The 22,912-nt window shown below is 35.3% G+C and overlaps 1 protein-coding gene across 1 annotated transcript; it reads left to right on the top strand.

The window, feature by feature from the left end:
• Window positions 1-7,797: 7,797 nt before the first annotated feature.
• Window positions 7,798-21,484, top strand: LOC144977911 (RNA polymerase-associated protein CTR9 homolog). The gene is made up of 11 exons (XM_078923325.1): window positions 7,798-7,940; window positions 8,748-8,846; window positions 9,324-9,563; window positions 10,749-10,838; window positions 13,052-13,230; window positions 13,495-13,798; window positions 16,346-16,465; window positions 17,638-17,754; window positions 18,903-18,992; window positions 19,309-19,437; window positions 21,296-21,484. The coding sequence occupies exons 1-11, from the start codon at window positions 7,890-7,892 to the stop codon at window positions 21,482-21,484; spliced, it is 1,608 nt and encodes a 535-aa protein (XP_078779451.1). The 5' UTR covers window positions 7,798-7,889.
• The last annotated feature ends 1,428 nt before the right edge of the window (window positions 21,485-22,912 follow it).

Here is a 22,912-nt window from a genome sequence, read left to right as displayed (position 1 = left end):
GTACGGAACAAAAACAGACAATGGACGTTTCGGGTACAAACTCTTCGTAAGCACGTTAATTTGTGTATTGTTGTGCTGACGAATGGTTTGTACCCGAAACGTCCATTGTCTGTTTTGTTCCCATACGAAGCCTCTCCATTTTACGATCACCGGCTTCAGGCAACCCTACTGTTTTCCTTGTCCAAGAACTCTAATCACTCTTTCCACTGTCTTTGCCGATCAATACATTGTATAGAAAGAGCCAAGTCGTCTTCACTCAGCTCTTTGTTATGGATAATATACCGATAGTTTCGAGGTTAGTTCTTACTAAAATATAGATAGTATGCGCTTGGCTAAGAAGATCACAACATTGCCATCCGGAAGTCTGACGGACGAACACACAAAACTATGTGTGACCATGAACTTTTATAGTCTGGATAATACATTTTAGTGAGAATTACTCATAAACGCGGATTGCAACAAAAAAAAAAAACAATAACAAAGACCAGAGTGAAGTCATCTTTATTCTATCTATAGAAGGAACTAAATTGACGTCACTCAGCTCATTGTTTTTGTTTTTTAACCAGCCATTTTTATGATATGGTATGATATGACATGATTTGATATGACACGATGTGTTATGATATGACATGATATGATTTGATATGATATGACATGATTTGATATGATATGACATGATTTGATATGATATGATGTGTTATGATATGACATGATTTGATATGATATGATATGGTATGATATGATATGATATGATATGGTATGATATGATATGATATGATATGATATGATATGATATGATATGATATGATATGATATGATATGATATGATATGATATGATATGATATGATATGATATGGTATGATATGATATGATATGGTATGATATGGTATGATATGATATGGTATGATATGATATGATATGGTATGATATGATATGGTATGATATGACATGATATGATATGATATGATATGATATGATATGATATGACATGATATGATATGATATGGTATGATATGATATGATATGATATGATATGGTATGATATGATATGATATGGTATGATATGATATAATATGATATGGTATGATATGATATGATATGGTATGATATGATATGATATGATATGATATGATATGATATGATATGATATGATATGATATGATATGGTATGATATGATATGATATGGTATGATATGATATGATATGATATGATATGGTATGATATGATATGATATGGTATGATATGATATGATATGATATGACATGATATGATATGATATGATATGACATGATATGATATGATATGATATGATATGATATGACATGATTTGATATGATATGATATGATATGATATGATATGATATGATGTGTTATGATATGATGTGATATGATATGATGTGTTATGATATGATATGATATGTATGATATGATATGATATGATATGATATGATATGATATGATATGATATGATATGATATGATATGATATGATATGACATGATATGATATGATATGATATGATATGAAATGATGTGACATGATATGACATGATATGATATGGTATGATATGATATGACATGATTTGATATGATATGACATGATATGATATGATATGATATGATATGATATGATATGATATGACATGATATGATATGATTTGATATGATATCATATGATATGACATGATATGATATGATGTGTTATGATATGACATGATTTGATATGATATGATTTGATATGATATGATATGGTATGATATGACATGATATGAGATGATATATGATATGATATGATATGACATGATGTGTTATGATATGACATGATATGATATGATATGATATGATTTGATATGATATGATATGATATGATATGATATGATATGATATGATATGATGTGTTATGATATGACATGATATGATATGATATGATATGACAATGATATGATATGATATTAACCGTTCAGTTATGTTTTTTTCTTTATTCCATTGACATGACCAAAGCAACTTCTCCTTCTAATATAGATAGTTCGAAGATGACGTCACTCAGGTCTTTTTATTGTTTTTTGCCATCCGCGTTTATGAGTAATGCTCACTGAACTGTATTAACCCGACTATAAACGTTCATGGATACACACATTGTTGTGTGTTGGTCCGTTATACTTCCGGATGGCAATGTTATGAGTTTCTTAGCCAAGCGCATACTATCTATACCGACCCAGTCAGATTAAATCTTATTGCTTTGACAGATTTCAGCATAACTTAATAGATCATCTACAGTTAGTTTTCGCAAAATTGTATTTTTTATAATATCTCTTCTTCTCGTCATGTCTTGTGAGTGAGAATTAATAAATATAATAATTGAAATTCCCTTTATTCATCCCCAAGGGGAAATTTCTTTTAATAGGGCCTATTCCAAGGGAAGACTGGAATAACCCAGTCGTCAGCCGCAGAGCATCGCCGCATAGTGAGCTAGGGCGATGTGACGACTTGATCAAGGCCACACAGCGCAGCGGCGGCTGATTGAACTCGGTACCTTTCGGGTACGAAGCAAAGACCGTACCGCTGAGCCACGCTGCCATCTTGTTCCGACAGATCAACCTCAATCACAGCAACGCAATTTCCTTTTTTTTAAAATAAAAAATTGAGCTTTATATAGCGCAATATCCACTAAATGTGCTCAAAGCGCTTTACAAGGGGTCCCTGATCAACAGCAACATTTAACATGTAGGACGAGACATTCCGCCTACTAGGCGATATTACAACTTTTCGGACAAAGACAACGCTGTTAAAGGCCATGGAATTCATTTTACACCTGAGTACGGTGAGAGAAAGTGAGTCAAGAGCCTTTTCCAAGGACTCAACTATGCGCCGAGCGCGAGACTCGAACCCAGGACCTTCCGATCCGAAAGCGAGAGTCATACCACAAGACCACATAGCCGTACTTCATCTCCTCATCAAAATCAATAATGCAAACTATTTCAATATTACAACTGTTGTTAGTGAGTGACCCCCGGTGTCCCAATCAACTAATTCCCCAATAAAATTAATATTGATTTCCAATTTCCACTATCATTTTTGTTGTCATCCATTTCACGCCCACAACCAATGGGGACGCTATCAGATGTATCATTTCATTTTTCCATGTGCTGGAGGAATCGTTAGTCTTATTGCAGAATGAATGGAGATCAAAATGACCTACATACATAGTAAACGTGTTCACAGTTTTCGAAATATTCCGAAAGGTCTTCAGTTTACGTTTGCTCCTTCTCTTTGTCAATTAATTGAGCTTTATATAGCGCAATATCCACTAAATGTGCTCAAAACGCTTTATAAGGGGTCCCTGGCCAACAGCAACATTTAACATGAAGGACGGGACATGACGCCTGTTAGGCGATATTACAATTTTTCGAACAAAGACAACGCTGTTAACGGCCAGGTACTCATTTTACACCTGAGTACGGTGAGAGAATGTGAGTATAGAGCCTTTTCCAAGGACTCAACTATGTGCCGAGCGAGGCTCGAACCCAGGACCTTCCGATCCGAAAGCGAGTGTCATACCACTAGACCACATAGCCGCACCAACTATCAATATATCAATGTTACCCATTCGTTCTCTGACACACTTTTTCTGTTGTTATAGTTGTTTGATAGTCTGCCTTTGGACTTTTGCAAGCGGTGAAGGGCACCCACATCTGTTGCATTATTATTTTTTTTTGTATATTGTTATCACTACCACTATATCATCATCATCATCGTCGTCGTCGTCATCATCATCATCATCATCATCATCATCATCATCATCATCATCATCATCATCATCATCATCATCATCATCATCATCATCAACGTCGTCATCATCATCATCATCATCATCATCATCATCATCATCATCATCATCATCATCATCAACGTCGTCATCGTCATCATCATCATCATCATCATCATCATCATCATCATCATCATCATCATCATCATCATCATCAACAACAACGTCGTCATCATCATCATCATCATCATCATCATCATCATCATCATCATCATCATCATCATCATCATCATCATCATCCACAACAACAACAACAACAGGAATTGATGATTCCTTGACAGTTTATTTTAAAAGACATCCATGTCAATAGCTTGACAGGCAAAGCAACAAGAAATCACGGAGAACTATCAATTATAGATAGTTCGAAGATGACGTCACTCAGGTCTTTGTTATTGTTTTTTGCAATCCGCGTTAATGAGTAATGCTCACTGAACTGTATTAACCCGACTATAAACGTTCATGGATACACACAGTTTTGTGTGTTGGTCCATTATACTTCCAGATGGCAATGTTATGAGCTTCTAAGCCAAGCGCATACTATCTATAAAGAGATAAATAAATAAATAAAAATATAAAAAATAAATTCCTTTTTTTATCTGCGCTGTTTGAATACATTATGTGCCCATCCCCTTTTCAGTTCTGATTTCTCGGAAATGAAAATGTTGCTAATTGGATCGCGAAACTTCTATTCAATACCCTACGTTATTTATTTCTCATTCTCGACAAATTGGATTCAATAGTCTGATGTCACGCAGCCCGGCAACGGCGGCCATCTTGGTTCTAAACAAAGAAGATCATTACTTTTTATTCTTCATGCTGGCTAGAACTTTTCATTCCCTTTTCATACGCCTTTTGATCAGAATGTGTAAAAGTCAAAACATGATCAAATTTATGTGTTTTTTTTCCCTCTGGAAGCGTTTTTATGCTAGCCGGAGAAATATTTCATACGGGCGTCCGCCATTGTTCCGATAGTTTAGAGCCAGTGTTACTAAGTTACCATGCGTCATTAGGAAGGAAGTGACGTTACGACTATTGAATCCTATTGGCATTCATATCTCGCATAAACTCTCCAAGATCGTGATTCTCGTAAATTAATTCGTTGAGATTATCTTATTTGATGATGATGATGACGACGACGATGATGATAATATGATAATATTAGCAACATTTTCATTTCCGAGAAATCAGAACTGAAAAGGGGATGGGCACATAATGTATTCAAACAGCGCAGATAAAAAAAGGAATTTATTTTTTATATTTTTATTTATTTATTTATCTCTTTATAGATAGTATGCGCTTGGCTTAGGGGGGGGGGGGGGGGGGGCGGTTTGTTTGTTCGTTTTAATTCATTGAAGCATACAATTCATCCACCGACAAAGTATTCTATAAATAATATGCTCTCGTTATCAAAACCGGTTGCCATGGCAACAATGCGTTATTTACTTCGTTTTAAAAGTAATCTATAACTTCTATTTCACATCCATAGTAATATGAGTCGGATTTTCATTTGGCCAACCACAGCTTGTTATCCTTTCTGTCTATGAACTTCCTGGTGAAGAAGATTATGCGTGTGTCTCTCTACATCATTAATGTATCCTTTCTTTCCTATGTAGGTCTGTGTCTTTAATCTGGAAGGAATGTTGTTGTTGCTGTTGTTGTTGCTGTTGTTGTTGTCCTTCTTCCTCTTCTTCTTCTTCTTCTTCTTCTTCTTCTTCTTCTTCTTCTTCTTCTTCTTCTTCTTCTTATTATTATTATTATTATTTATTATTATTATTATTATTATTATTATTATTATTATTATCATTATTATTATATATTATTATTATTATTATTATTATTATTATATTATTATTATTATTATTATTATTATCATTATTATTATATTATTATTATATTATTATTATTATTATTATTATTATTATTATTATTATTATTATTATGTATCACCATTATCATATTATCATCATCGTCGTCGTCATCATCATCATCAAATAAATGTTCTTGTTGCTGTTGTAGTTGTTGTTCCAGAAGACAATAGAGAATAAAAATTTCGCGGTGGCGATGGGAGTTCGAACCCGCGACCTAACTGGTACCACAACTCCGCCTGGCCGGGAGGACGTGACTCTACCGTATGAGCTATCCACCACTCCATAAAAAAAAAAGTGGTTTAAAACTCTATGTCTACCTTGAGCCGCTCTCCCCGACTTCTTGAGGTCACGGGGTAAACACACACAAACGCCACGAAGTTAGTAGGCCAGCATTTAAGCTTAATAGCCAATATTCCCAACACAAACATGTAACATAGAAACGATTGAGACATTGAGTATGCTCCAATATTTGGGGTGGATTTTTTTAAGTCAGAAAAGTGAGTGGAGAATATTGGCATTTTGAAGACATTCTGAAATTTTAATTTATTCATGATACGTATGCATGGCAATGGGATGAGGCGAGGTGTACAAATATGCAGGTCTGACATCTTAATCCACTTTTGGGCCTAGTTTAAACATTGGTTTGTTATGGATACTATTTTGCGCCATTTAAAAAAGGAAAAAAGATTTCCATTACAGCAATGAGCCCATAAGGAAATGGGTTATCAGACCTGCAAATAAATGCACGCCGGGATGAGGCAATCAATAAAGATATTTGTAAGTTGAACTTGGACTTTTTTTGTGCGGTTTTGTTGTCTTGATGGGTCCCGATAGCTCGGTCTTTGGTAGAGCACTGGGTTCACACTTAAAGGGACCAAAATCAATCCCGGGGCTGAATTCGAGATTTTTTGCCAACCATTGATTGGGGTAGCTAGGTCTGTTAGATCTGGCGGATATACTTTGCGATCGATTATCGTCCTATCCAAAGGGTTTCAAGCAATTACTAATGTCCGTTTCACTCTGAAGAAGCCGGTTTAAACTCTGGGTCCATGGGCGTAATAAATAAATAAATAAATAAATACAATAAATAAATAAATACAATAAAAGTCCTTTTATTCATTCCCAAAAGGAAATTTGTCTTTAGGGTCTGTCCCAAGGGAAGACTGGAATAAGCCAGGCGTCAGCCGCAGTGAAGCGCCGCAAAGTGAGCTACGGTGAGGTGACTCGCTCAAGGCCACACAACGAGGCGGGTAGTCGAACTCGGTACCTTTTGGGTACGAAGCAAAGACCTTACCGCTGGTCCACGCCGCCCCCTTAAGGACTTCTTTGTTGTTATTGTTGTTGTTGCTGTTGTTGCTGTTGTTGTTGTTGTTGTTGTTGTTGTCATTGTTGTTGTTGTTGTTATTTCTGGTGGTGTGACACTCACCTTCAGACCTTTAGGTTCCTGATATGAGCCCCGATGAGCCTTGGAAGGGCTCGCATTCTCTCAGTGTTAAGCAGTCCCTCAGAGCCATTGGGCCCATGGAGCCGAGTTTATCCCGGTTTCTATAGCGTAAAACGGACAATAGCAATTGCTTGCTACCCTTTTGATAGGACGCTAGTCTATCACTAAGTACTTTCCGCCAGATCTAATAGACCCAGGTTTCCAAGCACTGCTGGGTGGACAGGGGAGGGGGGGGGGGGGGGGGGGAAGAGAAAAAATCGATTACCCCCGGGATCGATCTCGGTCCCTTTGATTGTGAAGCGAGTGCTCTACCAGCTATCGGGACTCCCGATTCTCTCACGGCACTCAGTGTAAAATGAGGACCTGGTCGGTAACAGCAATCCTTTAAAAAAAAAAATCGTCATGTCTCGTCATATTAGATGTCATATAGTTATAGCTTGTCACCCTTTACGAAGCGCTTTAACCCATTTCATGGATGTATAGATTTCCTAGCAGCCCTCTTCCCCCTCTTTCTTTCAAATGCAAGTTAGAAAGAAAAGTAATGCCCCGAAATAATGAATGGCTTCTCTATTTAAAAAAAAAAAAATTTCTGTATTTTTCTTTTTACGGAGTTTGGCTGTCTTTACCTATTTTGGCTACTAGAAAATCAATCTGGCAATTGGCAATTGACAACCCAGCTACTGAAAAAGTGGACAGTTCTTTATTTACATTACCCTACCTCGACAGAGGGTTTTCTTGAAATTATCACAAGATGTCATCCTCTGGAGGTTCAATCGAAATTCCTTTGCGAGATACAGATGAGGTAAGGTTTCCACTATTATATGAAGACGTTTGTTGATCTGTCTTTACGTGAAGTCAGCAGTATAACCTAATACCGATAACTGGAAGTGAAAGTGAAAGTTGTAAGCTGAACAGCAGATTCTTGACTCTTGAACCAATAATTTCACCTCCGACTCAGACACTTTGTTAGTTTGACTGATTCCTATACAATGTTAAAGACCTTCAACTTTAACCGTAAAATGCCCTCAAAATATTACTATACTACAGTCACGGATATTTGATGAATTTATAAATTAGAAATCAGTATCTTACTTACTTATCCGAACCAGCGACCACCTGAGCTGTAGCCCTTCGGTCTTGTGCCATGACGTAGAAGTTAGACGTCTTTTGTAGTTGTTCCAGGTGACTATAAAGAGATCAGTATCAAAATTAAGCCATTAAGCTGTCGTTATTATTATTATTATTGTCAGACATGTCTGTCAATATTATATTGTCAGACATGTCTGACAATAACAAAGAAAAACGATTATTGGCAGACACTTGTCTGGCAATAATAAAAATCCTGGACATTTTATTATTGGCATATATAAATATAAGTTAGAGGCAATGGAAATTTAAATACTCAGAAAACAAAAAGCTCCAAGAACAATCCCAAGATGCAGAGCAAAATATATTTTTTTAAAGAGAGAGAGAGAGAGAGAAATTTCCCTTGTCTGTCATTCATGCTGTAATTCCTCAGATATTGTCCACATAGAAATCTCTGAGTCGAGCAGTGTGTAATAATTATTTTTGTTTTTGTATTTTTTTATTCTTTCTTTTCTATTCATAGGTGATAGAACTTGATCTCAATCAGCTGCCTGAAGGCGAGGAAGTATTAAGCATTCTCAGACAGGAGGTGGCTCCACTTCACATATGGGTCACTTTGGCGGTAGGTTAAGATAATGATAATCATGTTCTTTTTTTTATCTTGCATAAAATTTCAATTTCTTTTCTTTCTCCCCTTTTTTCCACTGTGTCAAGTAAAGTAAATAGAACTCTGAGGCTAAATTTTTTTTCTTTTTCTTCAACATTCTCCTTTTCCCTATTCCTTCTAACCGCCGTGCACTTATTTGCATGTCTGATGATAACCCGATTCCTCATGGCCTCATTGTTTTAATGGAAGTCTCAAAAAATGATGCCAAATATTTTCCATTGCAACAATGTTAAACTAGGCCTATAAATGGGTTTGTATGTCAGACCTGCACATATATGTACCTAAATGTCTCTTCTAACCCATATTGGACCCAAAGGACATTTTCAATGTGGTGTATCAGTAAACTTCTTGCACTTATGCTTATAATAATCATTTTATACTGTTTAATGAAATTTTTAATAATGCTGTTTTCTATGCTTTTTGTTTTTTTAGTTGGAATATTACCAACAAGGATTTATAGATGACTTTGTCAAGATCCTTGAGGCGTCTCGTACAGACGCAAGCTTGGACTATGCAAACTTTGAGAAAGATCAGATGCGGTCCCTGGACACCTTGGCCGCCTATTACGTCCAGCAGGCCCACAAAGAGAAAAACAAAGACAGGAAAAGGGACATCTTCACCAAGGCCACCCTCCTTTACACCACGGCGGACAGAATCATTATGTACGACCAGGTAGGTTTTTTTTTAACCTCAGGAATGGGAGACACCCTATGTTTGTCGTTACTTTGCCAATTTAGATTTATCTCCGTCTTTTAAATACGACAATAAACAGGTCTAGGGATATTGACCTTAATAAATAGTAATTTAAAAAAACCTAAATAAAAATAAAAAACCAAAAAAAAAAAACCCCGTAAATTAAAAAGTCAAAAACAAAAAAAAAATCAGGTAGGTTATGGTTTATTGCTTTCATTGCCTGGCTCAGCTGTGCGGTCTTTGCTTCGCACCCGAAAGGTACCAAGTTCGATCACCCGCTGTGTGGCCTTGAGCAAGTCACCTCGCCCTAGCTCAATTTGTGATGCTGCACTGCGGTTGACACCTGGGATATTCGTCTTCCCTTGGAATAGACCCTAGAGACAAATTTCCCCTATGGGATGAATAAAGGGAATTTTATTAATTTATTTATTTTTTATCATAGGCTCACTGGTTTTGTTTTTTCTTTCCACCAATATCACCTCTGGACTCAATTGTTTTGATTAACTATTATTAATTATTCCTTAAACTACAAAGATTTATCTGGCAAATATCTGACAGCCTTATTAAATTTTGATATAAGAATCTTCAAAATCAAAATACATTTAGTCGAGGGGTCTATTTGTTCGTACTGATTAATTATGAGAAAGAACTTATCATGCATAACTATGATGACAAACCTAGTTATGGCACAGACTCTTATAGATAATTATGTAACAAGACTCGGGTGCAATTATGAAATCGAAATTTTATGTTTTTCTTTACTTTGGGAACTGAAAAAAAACAAAGTCTGGCTAATAGAGCCTATTCTGGAAGTGCATCAGAAGATTGGATTTGGAAGCACGCTGTATGTCATTCCAATAGCTCTCATTGTGCTGCTCCACAGCGGCTAAGCTTGGATTGCCTTGGTCTTTTCTTTAGATAGGCCATTAAAAAATATATCCCAATAGTATGACATGAGAAAAGGGAATGTTGTTTTTATTTTTATTAATTTATCATCATCATCATCACCACAACCACTACATCATCATCAATACCACACTGTCAGCATACCACCACTTGATCTTCTTCATCACATTTATTTAGCAAATATAATTATAACAGGATATTCTGACAACTGCAGTTTTTGACATAAATCTTGACTTTTTTTTTGTTTGATTTCAACAGAACCATTTGCTGGGCAGAGCATACTTCTGCCTTCTGGAGGGCGATAAGATGGATCAGGCTGATGCACAGTTTAACTTTGTCCTCAATCAGGTTTGTTCAACCTTCGTTTCTAAGTAAAGCTACATGTTTTATTGTCTTTTAAGAGTTTACTATGGTCCAATTTATTATTCCTGAAATTTGAGGTTTTATCCAAAAATGTGAGTGCAGGCATGCCAGTTTGAACTTTGACCTAAGCATACAATATTTTATAGGTTGGAACTGGAAATGAAAACTCGGAAAATTGTTTTTTTTCTAAAGTTGAGAGCTGGAAGAAAAACTGAAGATCGTTTCCAATTTTTAAATTTATTTTTCTTTTATCTTTAGACTTGTTTTATTCTAGCGGTTAGATGTCAAACTCAGTCCCAGTCTTATCAAAAATTTGTTGAATATTGATTTTTGCTCGTATCTCTTTTGTCTTGTGGAACTTTGACCAGCATTTCGTGAGTCTGTTCATCTGTATACAGACCTGTCAATCGTACAGATTTTATACATTTTTGGTGGCTGAAATTTGGCCCAAATTCAAATTTGTTGCTATAGATCTGTTTTGTCATTGTAATTCTATAATGCAGGACCTTATAAATTGACAGTGCAGTCTTGGCTCAGTTATTAAACAGTGCTGATGGTTTTCCTCGGATCCTCGTAAATCCATGATTTTTTAAAGTCAAATGAGAAATTTCCTCCTTTTTAATCACCTCCCCCCCCCCCCCCCCCCCCCCACACACACACACACACACAGTGAGAGAGTCGATGTATGATGGAACATATAGCTGTCATCTGCATTTTTTGCGGCCGCAAATATCAGGGCGATCCGCATATTTTGGCAAATTTACCAAAATTGGCAAATCGTGGTAAAATTGGCAAATCGCATGGCAAATTTTGGGGAAAAAAAAAGAAGCGAAAACAATTTAATGAAAAAAAAAGTGCGAAACTTGGGAAATGTTGCAGCTTTGCCTGGGCCCAAACCAAGGGAAGCTACTCTCTATGGATAATGATCCTTTAAAATCTTTGTAACAACAAATTAATAAATGTAGCCTCCTTAAATATAATTAATTGTCTTTTATATATATTTTTTTCTGTATCGCGTGTTAATTTTTGCTGAAACGCTTAGTTATCCTCCGCAAATTTTGGTCTTTTTGGCAAATTTCTTGGCAAATTTTGGGGGGTTTTTTTTGGCAAATTTTGGCAAATGTTAGGTCCCAATTTGGCATAAAATGCAGATGACAGATATAGGTGTAGTTTCTTACTCTTCAGAAGTTAACTGTATCAATAATTTATCATCTCAATTGCGCTCAAGTACAGGGGGGGGGGGGGGGGGGGGGGGGGTAGTGCAGTAAAAATGGGGCTTATTTGGAAATTGTTCAAAATCTTCCTCCTTTTTCAGTTTTTGTCACCATCAGCACTGATTAAAACAATGTTGAGTCTGGAGACTTTTTTCCATTTGTCAAGATTGCCAATTTCCCGTATATATATTTACGGAATTCAGTATGTTACAAACCCTCAGTCTATTTTCCAATCACCTGCTAAACAGAAAAAAAAGGCAGTACATAAAGTCTTTTTACTGGAGTTCAGCACTCAGAATGGGGTCAGTCTCTGTGTTTGTGTAAAGGTTCAGTAAATTTTTGCCTCTTGAATTTTCAACCCTGCGTTTGTATGATTAATATAAGACAATATAATATGTCTTTTGAACAGTGCAGTAATAATATTCCATCTACTCACTTCATTTCTTGTAATTATCAATATAAGTATGCCTGCTCCACTCACTTTTCTGAATTAAAGATTCACCCCAAATTCTGGAGCCCGCGTCCAATGAGGATGCAGCTGAAATACAAACAGACCATTGGTTTCTTCAGCGCCAACCATACAGATACAGACAGATACAGCATACTCAATGTCTCAATCGTTTCTATGTTACATGTTTGTGTTGAGAATATTGGCTATTAAGCTGAAATGTTGGCCAACTAACTTCGCGGCGTTTGTGTGTGTCGTACCCGTTTCCTCAAAAAGTTGGGGAGAGAGTGGTTCTCGATAGACTAGAATTTGAAGCTGCCTTTTTTGGGGTCGTGGATAGCTCATATGGTAGAGCCACAATCTCCCTGGCCAGGTGGAGTTGTTGTACCAGTAAGGTCGCGGGTTCGAGCCCCCATCGCTGCCGCAATTTTTTAATTCTCTGTTATCTTCTGGCACTTTCCTACTCACTTCATTTCTTGTTATTATTCCATCTTTACTTGGCAAAGCTATAAATTCCCTCAATGTCTTTTCAACAGTCCAGCAATAATATTCCATCGTTGCTCGGCAAAGCTTGCATCGCCTTCAACAAGAAGGATTACAGAGGAGCCCTGGCCTATTACAAAAAAGCACTTCGCACCAACCCAACTTGTCCTGCTTCAGTACGACTTGGAATGGGCCATTGTTTTGTCAAATTGAATCGACAGGTCAAAGCAAGGTGAGAAGAAGAATTTCGTATTTTTGTTATCGGTGAATAAAAATGAATCATCATCTTGATATCTTATGTTTCTTTAATTTAAACAGCAGACTACTTAATCACTTCACATTGTTAACTAACTGCTTGATAAGATTTATACACAAATTGATGTACCCGGCGTAGACTCTAGGTTTACCCCTATTTTTTTTTTCACACGACTCCTTTTTTTTTTTTTAAAAGAAAAGATCTGTATATATCATAATTTTACGATATTTCACCTGTCAGAATGGCTTTTGAACGTGCTCTTCAATTGGACCCGCAATGTGTAGGGGCCCTCGTAGGCCTTGCCATTTTGGAACTCAACGCAAAGAGTCAAGAATCCATCAAGAACGGGGTCCAGCTCCTTTCCAGGGCGTACACCATCGACTCCTCCAATCCCATGGTGCTCAATCACCTGGCCAACCATTTCTTCTACAAGAAGGACTACCAGAAGGTTCAACATTTGGCCCTGCACGCATTCCACAACACGGAGAGTGAAGCCATGAGGGCTGAGAGCACATACCAGCTTGCAAGGGCTTTTCATGTACAGGTCTGTTGAACATTTACACTCACACACACACACACACACACACACACAAATCTTGAGGTCTTATGAATAATTATGTGTAATTGTAAATGACAGCACCCCGATATTTTCTTGATTTTACCTCACCCTGCCGGATTTTGGGAAATTCCGATTTTTTAATGAATTAATTGAAAAAAAAATAATTATTTATTCAAAAAATTATGATTTATAGAATCAGTTTTGTTTTCTCCCTGACTGAAGGAAAGGATTGTCATTTACAATTACACATAATTATTCAGACCTCACCTAGGCACATCCATCATATCTGATACCATTCGTCATTCAGTTCACCTCAACAAAATTGTTGTTTTCAGGTTATATTTATAGATGCTTGCGCCGTTACGCCTAGGGTACGTTTGTTTTTTTCCTCTTAACATTGCTTACCCCTATTTTTTTCCCTAGACTCATTTTTTTTTGAAGAAGCATCCTACTTTTTTTCACTACGGGTTGGCAGGTATGTCTTATGTAGTCCAGTATCAATTTAATGTGTTCTTTTCAAGGGGTCTGGTCCCCAGGTGACATCAACGTTTAACAAGTAGGATGAGACTTGACGCTTATATTATATGGCGCTTTTCCAATTTAAAACAAATTTTTTTGAGAGAGAGACATAATTGATCTCAGTCAGGAACTCATTTTACTCCTGAGTACAAATAGAGAATGTGAGTATAGAATTTAATATTGCGTCGCATAGTGTGGGACTCAATATAGGGACCTTCTGGTCAGAATATGAGTGTCAAATCACAAGATCACAAAACTGCAAATACACACACATATTCCAAACAATTATGGCTTAATACCGATTTCTTCTTCTTCTTCTTCTTCTTCTTCTTCTTCTTCTTCTTCTTCTTCTTCTTCTTCTTCTTCTTCTTCTTCTTCTTCTTCTTCTTCTTCTTCTTCTTCTTCTTCTTCTTCTTCTTATTATTATTTATTATTATTATTATTATTATTATTATTATTATTATTATAATTATTATTATTATTATTAATTATTATTATTATAATTATTATAATTATTATTATTATTATTACTACTATTATTATTATTATTATTATTATTATTATTATTATTATTATTATTGTTATTATTATTATTATTATTACTATTATTATCATTATTACTATTATTATTATTATTATTATTATTATTATTATTATTATTATTATTATATAATTATTATATTATTTTATTATTATTATTATCATCATTACTATCAGTATTATTATCATCATTATTTAGCAATGACTATCCCGCACAAATCTTTGGGCCTCTTTTTCGCTTACGAAGTGCCCGAATTCGCGTCAAAATATGTGACGAAGCCGTTTCGTATATGCTATTTTAAAAAATTAATTACGACGCTGTTTATTGATGAATATGACTGGAAGTTGGCACAAAGTTAGAAAAAAGGTCATTTTAGATTATGTCAAGCGACAAAAGTCAAATATTTCTAAAACTACCGGGCGTGGAGGTTTTGTCACTGACAAGGTAATACATGAACATTTCTTCTTTTTGGTTGTAAAATTTCATATGAATATGACGAGTACTTTTCCCGTATTTTACAAAACACCATCCTAATTTGCTCTTCAAGTTTCAATCTTTTAATACACTTATTACTCAAGATACAACCAAAGGTCGAAAAAAAATGCCGAAAAAGCGTCCCATATTTTCGCGTTTTTTTCCTCTTTGCGGGTCATCCAAATAAATGACACCTTTGAAACTGCATAACTTGTTTATTTATGAATGGATTTTCAAAATTCAAAAACATTTTTACTCAGTGGAGATAGGGCTTTGATTTTAGACAAAAAATTTCCTCAAAAAGTAAAAAAAAGCATTTTTCATAGTCATTGCTACATTATTACCACAATTTTAATTACTTTTTTCGCCTATTGCAAGAGCTGTAACCTAACAATAATTGCCTATTTGGACAATAAAGATGATGATGATGATTATTATTATTATTATTATTATTATTATTATTATTATTATTATTATTATTATTATTATCATTATATTATTATATATATATTTTAATCTTTATCATCATCATGGCCTATCCCTCCTGGACCTGGCCTCCACAACTGCCAACCAAAACAAGCTTCTGTCCTACATCATCCTTTCACATTCAGTCACTGGCTTATTCATCCATTTGCTGTTGTTTTGTGACCATCTTCTTCCTGGCCTCCCTCTTGTACTCCAGGCAATGCCCTGTATAAAATAAAAACATTTTCAAGGAAGTGATGTCATGTCTTAAAACTTAATGTAAAATCACCTTGAGACTTAGGTGAAAGGACCTATATAAATGTACTTCTATCATTACTATTAACATACTGATTAAACTAAATGTTGATTTACAAAATGTTATGATTGAATTGTATTGTTGTAATCGTGTGACATTGTAAGTTATGGATCCAAATCCCAATTTTTGTCACAAATATTTATTTTTCTGTCTGATTCCACTTTTGGAAGGAATGGGGTTGACATGAAATAATCTTATTCTGGTTGTTGCATTTCAGGAGGACTATGACCAGGCATTTCAGTACTACTACCAGTCTACTCAGTTTGCTCCTGCCAACTTTGTTTTGCCCTTTTTTGGGTTGGGCCAGATGTATATTTTCAGAGGAGATAATGAAAATGTAAGTCATATTGCTATTACGTAAAAATTGGCAAGATTTTTTATTTTAAAAAAAATTATTAACAGATCTGTTTATATTCATCCGCATAGTCATCAAATACAGTCCACTTTGGATAATTGCATCGTGGTTAATCGCAACATTTCCCAAGAAACAGAATTAATTCTATATAAAAAAAAAGTCATGGTTAATTGCAATAAGCTTCGGTTAATCGTAATATATTTTTGACCTCATAAAGTGGCAAATTTTTCAAAAATCGAACAAACAAAATCTCATGATTAAATTTTATCATTGGTGAAATATTGACAGGTTGAAGAATAAAGAGTGGGCTGGGCTTAATGCTACAGAAGTGTGTCACTATCCTATTAGAGACAAAAGAGGACGGGGCTTTGCATTATGGGTTTGTGAGGTCATCAGTGACCATTAAATAGGAGGCGAGGGGGGGGGGGGGGGGGGGGGGGGGGTGGGCTATAGTCTTGACAACAGGTAGACAATGAGGGTATCCTTTGTTTTGGGATTTACAACTGTGTATAGTATTGTGACCAGTGGGTTTAGTTAGAGCTTATTGTCTCTCATCAAGGCTAATTTCTTTTGACTCTTACAAATAGTGAGAACAAAACAGTGAAAGTTAATCCAATCTGAATAAGATGTCGGCTTGCATCAAGGTTGCGTTTGCTTGCCAAAATCTATACAGACCTGCCATTTGGTTCTTGTCTCAATCAAATTGCTGCAACTAAGTACCCTAATAGTGTGCTCTTGGAATCTATATCTGTTTCCTATTTGAACCAATTCCCCTTTGTCTTACCTTTTCTTGGGTGCTTTACTTGTAATTCTAGAACTTTTTACTATTCCATTTTCTTTACTGCTATGACCTTAATGTGTTGCAAGTGCCGTAAAACTTTTGTCTCCGGACAAATTGCTGGGAACTGAGGTGTTCGTATTGGAAAGACATGACTATTTATAAAATGTTTAAGTTGTCTTAATGGACTTTCTTTTATTTTTTTTTAATTTCAAAATTTGCTCGAGATACCTTGTATAGAATTTAATCTTTAACCTATCATTTTAATGTCACATGCCTTTGACAGTGCTGGCTAGCTCCTTCTGCACTGCAAATGAAAGATTTTATCAAAATCGCTTTGATAAGTTTTAATTCTTTTTTGTGTTTTTTTTTAAAGGCATCCCAGTGTTTTGAAAAAGTGTTGAAGATTCAGCCTGGAAACTACGAAACGATGAAAATCCTCGGGTCACTCTATGCCAACCACCCGGATCAGGAAAAAAGGGATGTTGCCAAGGTTTGTGGATGTTGAAGTAATATAGATAGTTCGAAGATGACGTCACTCAGCTCTTTGTTATTGTATTTTGCCATCCGCGTTTATGAGTAATGCTCACTGAACTGTATTAACTCGACTATAAACGTTCATAGATACACACAGTTTTGTGTTCTGGTCCGTTATACTTCCGGGTGGCAATGTTATGAGCTTCTTAGCCAAGCGCATACTATCTATACTAACAGAAAAACAAAAAATTATGCCCTTAAACAAGATGTCTGATGTCAACAGGAATCACCCATGTTGTCCAAGTGAGCAAATTGGGGGTTAATAATCTTGCTCATGGAAAAAAAAAAACCAAAGTGCCTGAAGCGGGGCTCGAACCCAGGACCTTCTGGGTCACAGTGCAATGCCTTAATCACTCGGCCATTTCACCCCCAATATACTAACAAAGATGAAAATAAAGTTAAGTGAAACAGACGAAAATAGGAGCCAAAAAATCTATCTCACATGAAAACATCATGTATTGAAATTGTGGGGTTCTCTAATAGTTGGGCTAAAAGTGACATGAAAATATGAATCTTTGTTTGAAAAAAGTAACAAGTGAGCTCTACAACACAGTGTTTAGTATTTCTGGCTGTTGTCAAAGAAATAAAAAAAATTTGTGATGTACGAGAGAAATCAGAATGAGAAAATTGTCGGTTACATCGTAATGAATGTGACGATTTTCCTATAGGTGGAAAGGAGAGGGTTAAGGTGCGGCTGAAAAAATGGCATGGAAATATGTATTTTGGTAGCTTAGGAAAGAATCACAAACTTAATCTGTATGATTGCTTTTATAAACCAAATAAAGCTCATACCAAAGAAATCTACAATGAATGTAAAGGCCAGACATTGATTATGTGAAGTATGGAATTTGATGGTTTTTAAAAAAAATGTATTTTTGGTGCATTTCACGAGAGTGACAATTATATCTGTATGCCCATTTTCCTAACTCCCCAATCAGCTGGCACTTAGGCAGTAACTACCATTTATCATTGACACTATTATTTCTATTGAACTTCAATTATGACTGCCACCACCACCATTACGACATCAATAAGTGTAATACATAAAAAAAACACTGTCTTTTTTTCTTTTTTTTTTTTTTTGGGTCTGTTTTCAACCTTTAGCAACACATGAAGAAAGTCACGGAGCAATTTCCAGATGACGTTGAAGCTTGGATAGAATTGGCACAGATACTGGAACAAACTGATGTACAGGTGAGAGTTGAAACTAAGTCCATTATTTTTTACTTTCAATTTTTTTTCTTTTTTCGTCTTTATCCTTGCCTTGTTTTGTATTTTGTTTGAAGTGAGTACAGTGGGAGAATGTGAGTAAACAGTCATTTCCAAGGACTCAAATGTGCTCCGAGCGTGACTCCAACCCAGGACCTTCTGGTCTGAAAGCAAGTGTCATACCACTAGACCACATAGCCGTACTATCAGTTAATCTATTTATGCACATGGAGAGATTGTTGAATTCACTTCGTTTTCAAATGTGTAAATCTTCTAAATCCTGTGATCTTGTTTGCCACAGGGTGCATTGTCAGCGTATGGGACAGCAACACGGATATTGACAGACAAAGTGGAAGCCGACATTCCACCAGAAATCCTCAACAATGTGGCAGCTCTACATTTTCGCCTGGGAAACTTTGAAGATTCTCGAGTAAGTCGTGTTTCGTTCTATTAGTCCATATACCTGCCAACCCTTCTACCACTTTGGGCGGAGTCATTCCTATTTTCCTTTTTCCTTTTCCACTCTTCTGCCATTGTCTCTTAAGTTCCGATTTTCAAAAAATGATGATAATGGTAAGAAGAAAAAAATGGGGGGGGGGGGGGGGGGTTAAAAAGGTGAACTTTAAAAATGTTTGCCAAAGGGAGATAAGTAGGAAAATTAATTGCATTCCTTTCCCCCTTCCCCATTCCATTACCTAATACATGTGATATGTAGTTTTGCCACCCGAATACTGTCTTTATGTGTTTGCTGGCAAAGATGGTGGTAATTTTTATACAGAATTATCCATTGTTAGGAAATTCCTATTGTTTGTCTCAAATTCCTATTTTCTGACGTTCTGATTCCACTTTTGGAATATGAAGGGCGGGCAGATCTGTTGTCCAGACATTGTCAAACTTGTACTTGTATAAATATGAAATGAAATAGTTATAAACATTTATATAAAGGACATGTTCAAGGATTCACCATGCACAATGTGCTTCACTTATTCCTCCTGCAGGTCAAGTGGAAACAAATTTTCATTATCTAAAGTACAAGTTTCCTGTTAGGCTTCTGGTTTTTTGTTTTTGTCGTTTTTTTTTTGGTTTTTTTTTTTTTCACTAGCACTCTTGTAATATTTGCCACTGCTTGTAGCAGTTAGGTACTCATTCACACCTGAAAACGGAGTAGGGTAACACGTGTAAAATACATTATCCAAGGACACATTGATTGGGGCCAGAATTATTTTGACATCCAGTCACTGACCTTGCTCAAACTGCTGAAATTTGGAAATAAGACGAAGACGAAACAGCAGTGCAGAGTCACTAGATATAATAATAATAATAATAATAATAATAATAATAATAATAATAATAATAATGAAAAGAAGAAGAAGAAGAACAACAACAACAACACAACAACTACTACTACTACTACTACTACTACTACTACTACTACTACTACTACTATACTACTATCTACTACTATTACGACTACTATAATAATGATGATAATAATATAATAATAATAATAATTTTGTGGTTGTTCATACACAATTTCAGAAATTACGAATTTCCTTGTCAATTACTAAAAAATTTACATTAAAATGACTAAATTTGAAGTTTTCAATTTGGCAGGTCTGTAATACACTGTCAAATATTTATAAGGCAGCCATGGGACCTCTGATATTGCTTAGGTGGGAATTACCCAGTGTTTATGTTGAGAGCCTGTTGTTATATGGAAAAATATTATCTTTATCATCATCATCGTCATTATTATTCATTCATTCATCAGTGATAATGCCTATCAATGATTTGGTATGTGAATGAATTTCATTATTTCCTTGCTTAAATTAAATCTATGACATAAAATAATATAAATTATTATTGACTAAAGACAGCAATAAGATTTACAAATCTCTGTGAATTTCTTAAAAGTGTAGTGTAAGGTGCTCTCACAGGTAAAAACAATGGGTAGTTGGAGGTCATATATATATAATTGTATATATAGTATATATATTGTATATATCATATATATATATATATATATATATTATATATATATATATTTTATATATATATATATATATATATATTTATATATATATATAATATATATATATATATATATATATATATATATATAGATGTCACTTGCAATTGTCTATTTTTGGTTTTCAGTCAAATGTTTTTTAATTCCATGGTATTATCATCATTTAGTTGTCATTGTCTTCATCATCATCATCGTCATCGTCATTGCATTAAAAAAAAATCAAGATAATGTTGTTTTTTTTTTTCAATCCAACTCTTAGAAATACTATGAAGCATCTCTGGAACGTTCAAAATCAGACGCCCAACACGACGAGAATTACTACAGTGCCATCTCGGTCACCACGACTTACAATCTGGCCAGGTTGTACGAAGCACTCCACGAGTTTGACAAAGCTGACAAATACTACAGAATAATTCTCGGAGACCATCCCAATTATGTGGACTGTTAGTGATATTTTAAAAAAGAAAAAAATTGATCTTTTATATAGCAATATATCCACTAACGTGCTCAAATCAGACCTCTATCATCAATGGATCTCTCATTTTTTAAATGGCTCTCAAGTATCTTGGAAAACTTTTTATAATTAGGGATAGCCACTGGTCATTAAAACTGACCATTCGTTGATGACGGTTGAGAGCAACAATCCATATTTAAACCAACACAAAGAAAAAATTTATTTTAATTGCAAAAAAACTGTAATCCGAACCAGTGTTTGAATTGTGGAGAAATATTTTGTACTGTAGTTCTTTTGTTATTTAAACCCCCCCCCCCCCCCCCCCCCCCCCCCCCCCCCCCCCCCCCCCCGAATTTCTTTGTTTTATACTATGACTTACATGCCCAATCTTACGAATTTTTTGTAATTTTACGAATTTTAGTCAAATTGCATGGCCAAATACGATTTTTTGGGGGAAAATTACGAATTTTTAGTTCTTATTATAAGAAGAAGAAGAAAGACAACTACTACAACTATAATAATAATAATAATAAGAGAAGAGAATAAAACTACTATACTACTACTACTATAATGATTGATGATGATAATAATAATAAATTTAAAAATAATAATAAAAATAATTTAAAAATAACTTGGTAATTGTTCGTACACAATAATGTACAAAAATTACGAATTTCCTTGTCAAATTACTAAAAATTGACATAAAAATTACTAAATTTAAGTTTCAATTAGGCATGTATGCTATGTTGTCAACTTTTGCTTTTGGTTGCCCTAAAGAAAAGCCTGTTTTTGTTCCTATCTAGGTTACCTCCCACTTGGTTGCTGGCCAGAGATAGAGGACAGATTTTTCGAGGCATCTGATTGGTTTAAGAAGCCCTTTCAAATTTTTCAGGTTGGCATACACTCAATGTTGTGATTTAAAGAAATGAGATAGACATAGTTTGAATGTTATTTAAAAAAAAAAAAATTGAGCTTTTTATAGCGCAATATCCACTAACGTGCTCAAAGCGCTTTACAAGGGGCCCCGGTCAACAGAACTTTTAACATGTAGGTGAGACATGACGCTGTTAGGCGATTTACAATTTTTGGACAAAGACAAGCTGTTAACGGCCAGGTACTATTTTACACCTGAGTACGGTGAGAGAAAGTGAGTTAAGAGTCTTTTCCCGGACTCAATATGCGTCGAACGAGGCTCGAACCCAGGACCTTCGATCCGAAAGCGAGTGTCATACCCCTTTGAACCCCAAAAGCCGCACAATTGAGCTCCGAACTGGACTGACTGAAAATTAGAGAAGAAGTGAGAAAGGAAGTAGGGATTCTGGACCAGGAAGTAGATAACCCCTAATAACAGGAAAAAGAAGTGATTCAAAACAGAAAGGTAAAGGGATATTCTATATGATATATATACTTTTCACTACATTA

The sequence above is a fragment of the Berghia stephanieae genome, chromosome 8 (genome assembly GCF_034508935.2).
Source record: "Berghia stephanieae isolate SIO BIC M18660-M18661 chromosome 8, UCSD_Bste_1.3, whole genome shotgun sequence".
NCBI lineage: Eukaryota > Metazoa > Mollusca > Gastropoda > Nudibranchia > Aeolidiidae > Berghia > Berghia stephanieae.
The sequence above is the reverse complement of the archived record's forward strand: the minus strand, read 5'-3'. Positions and strand labels throughout refer to the sequence as shown.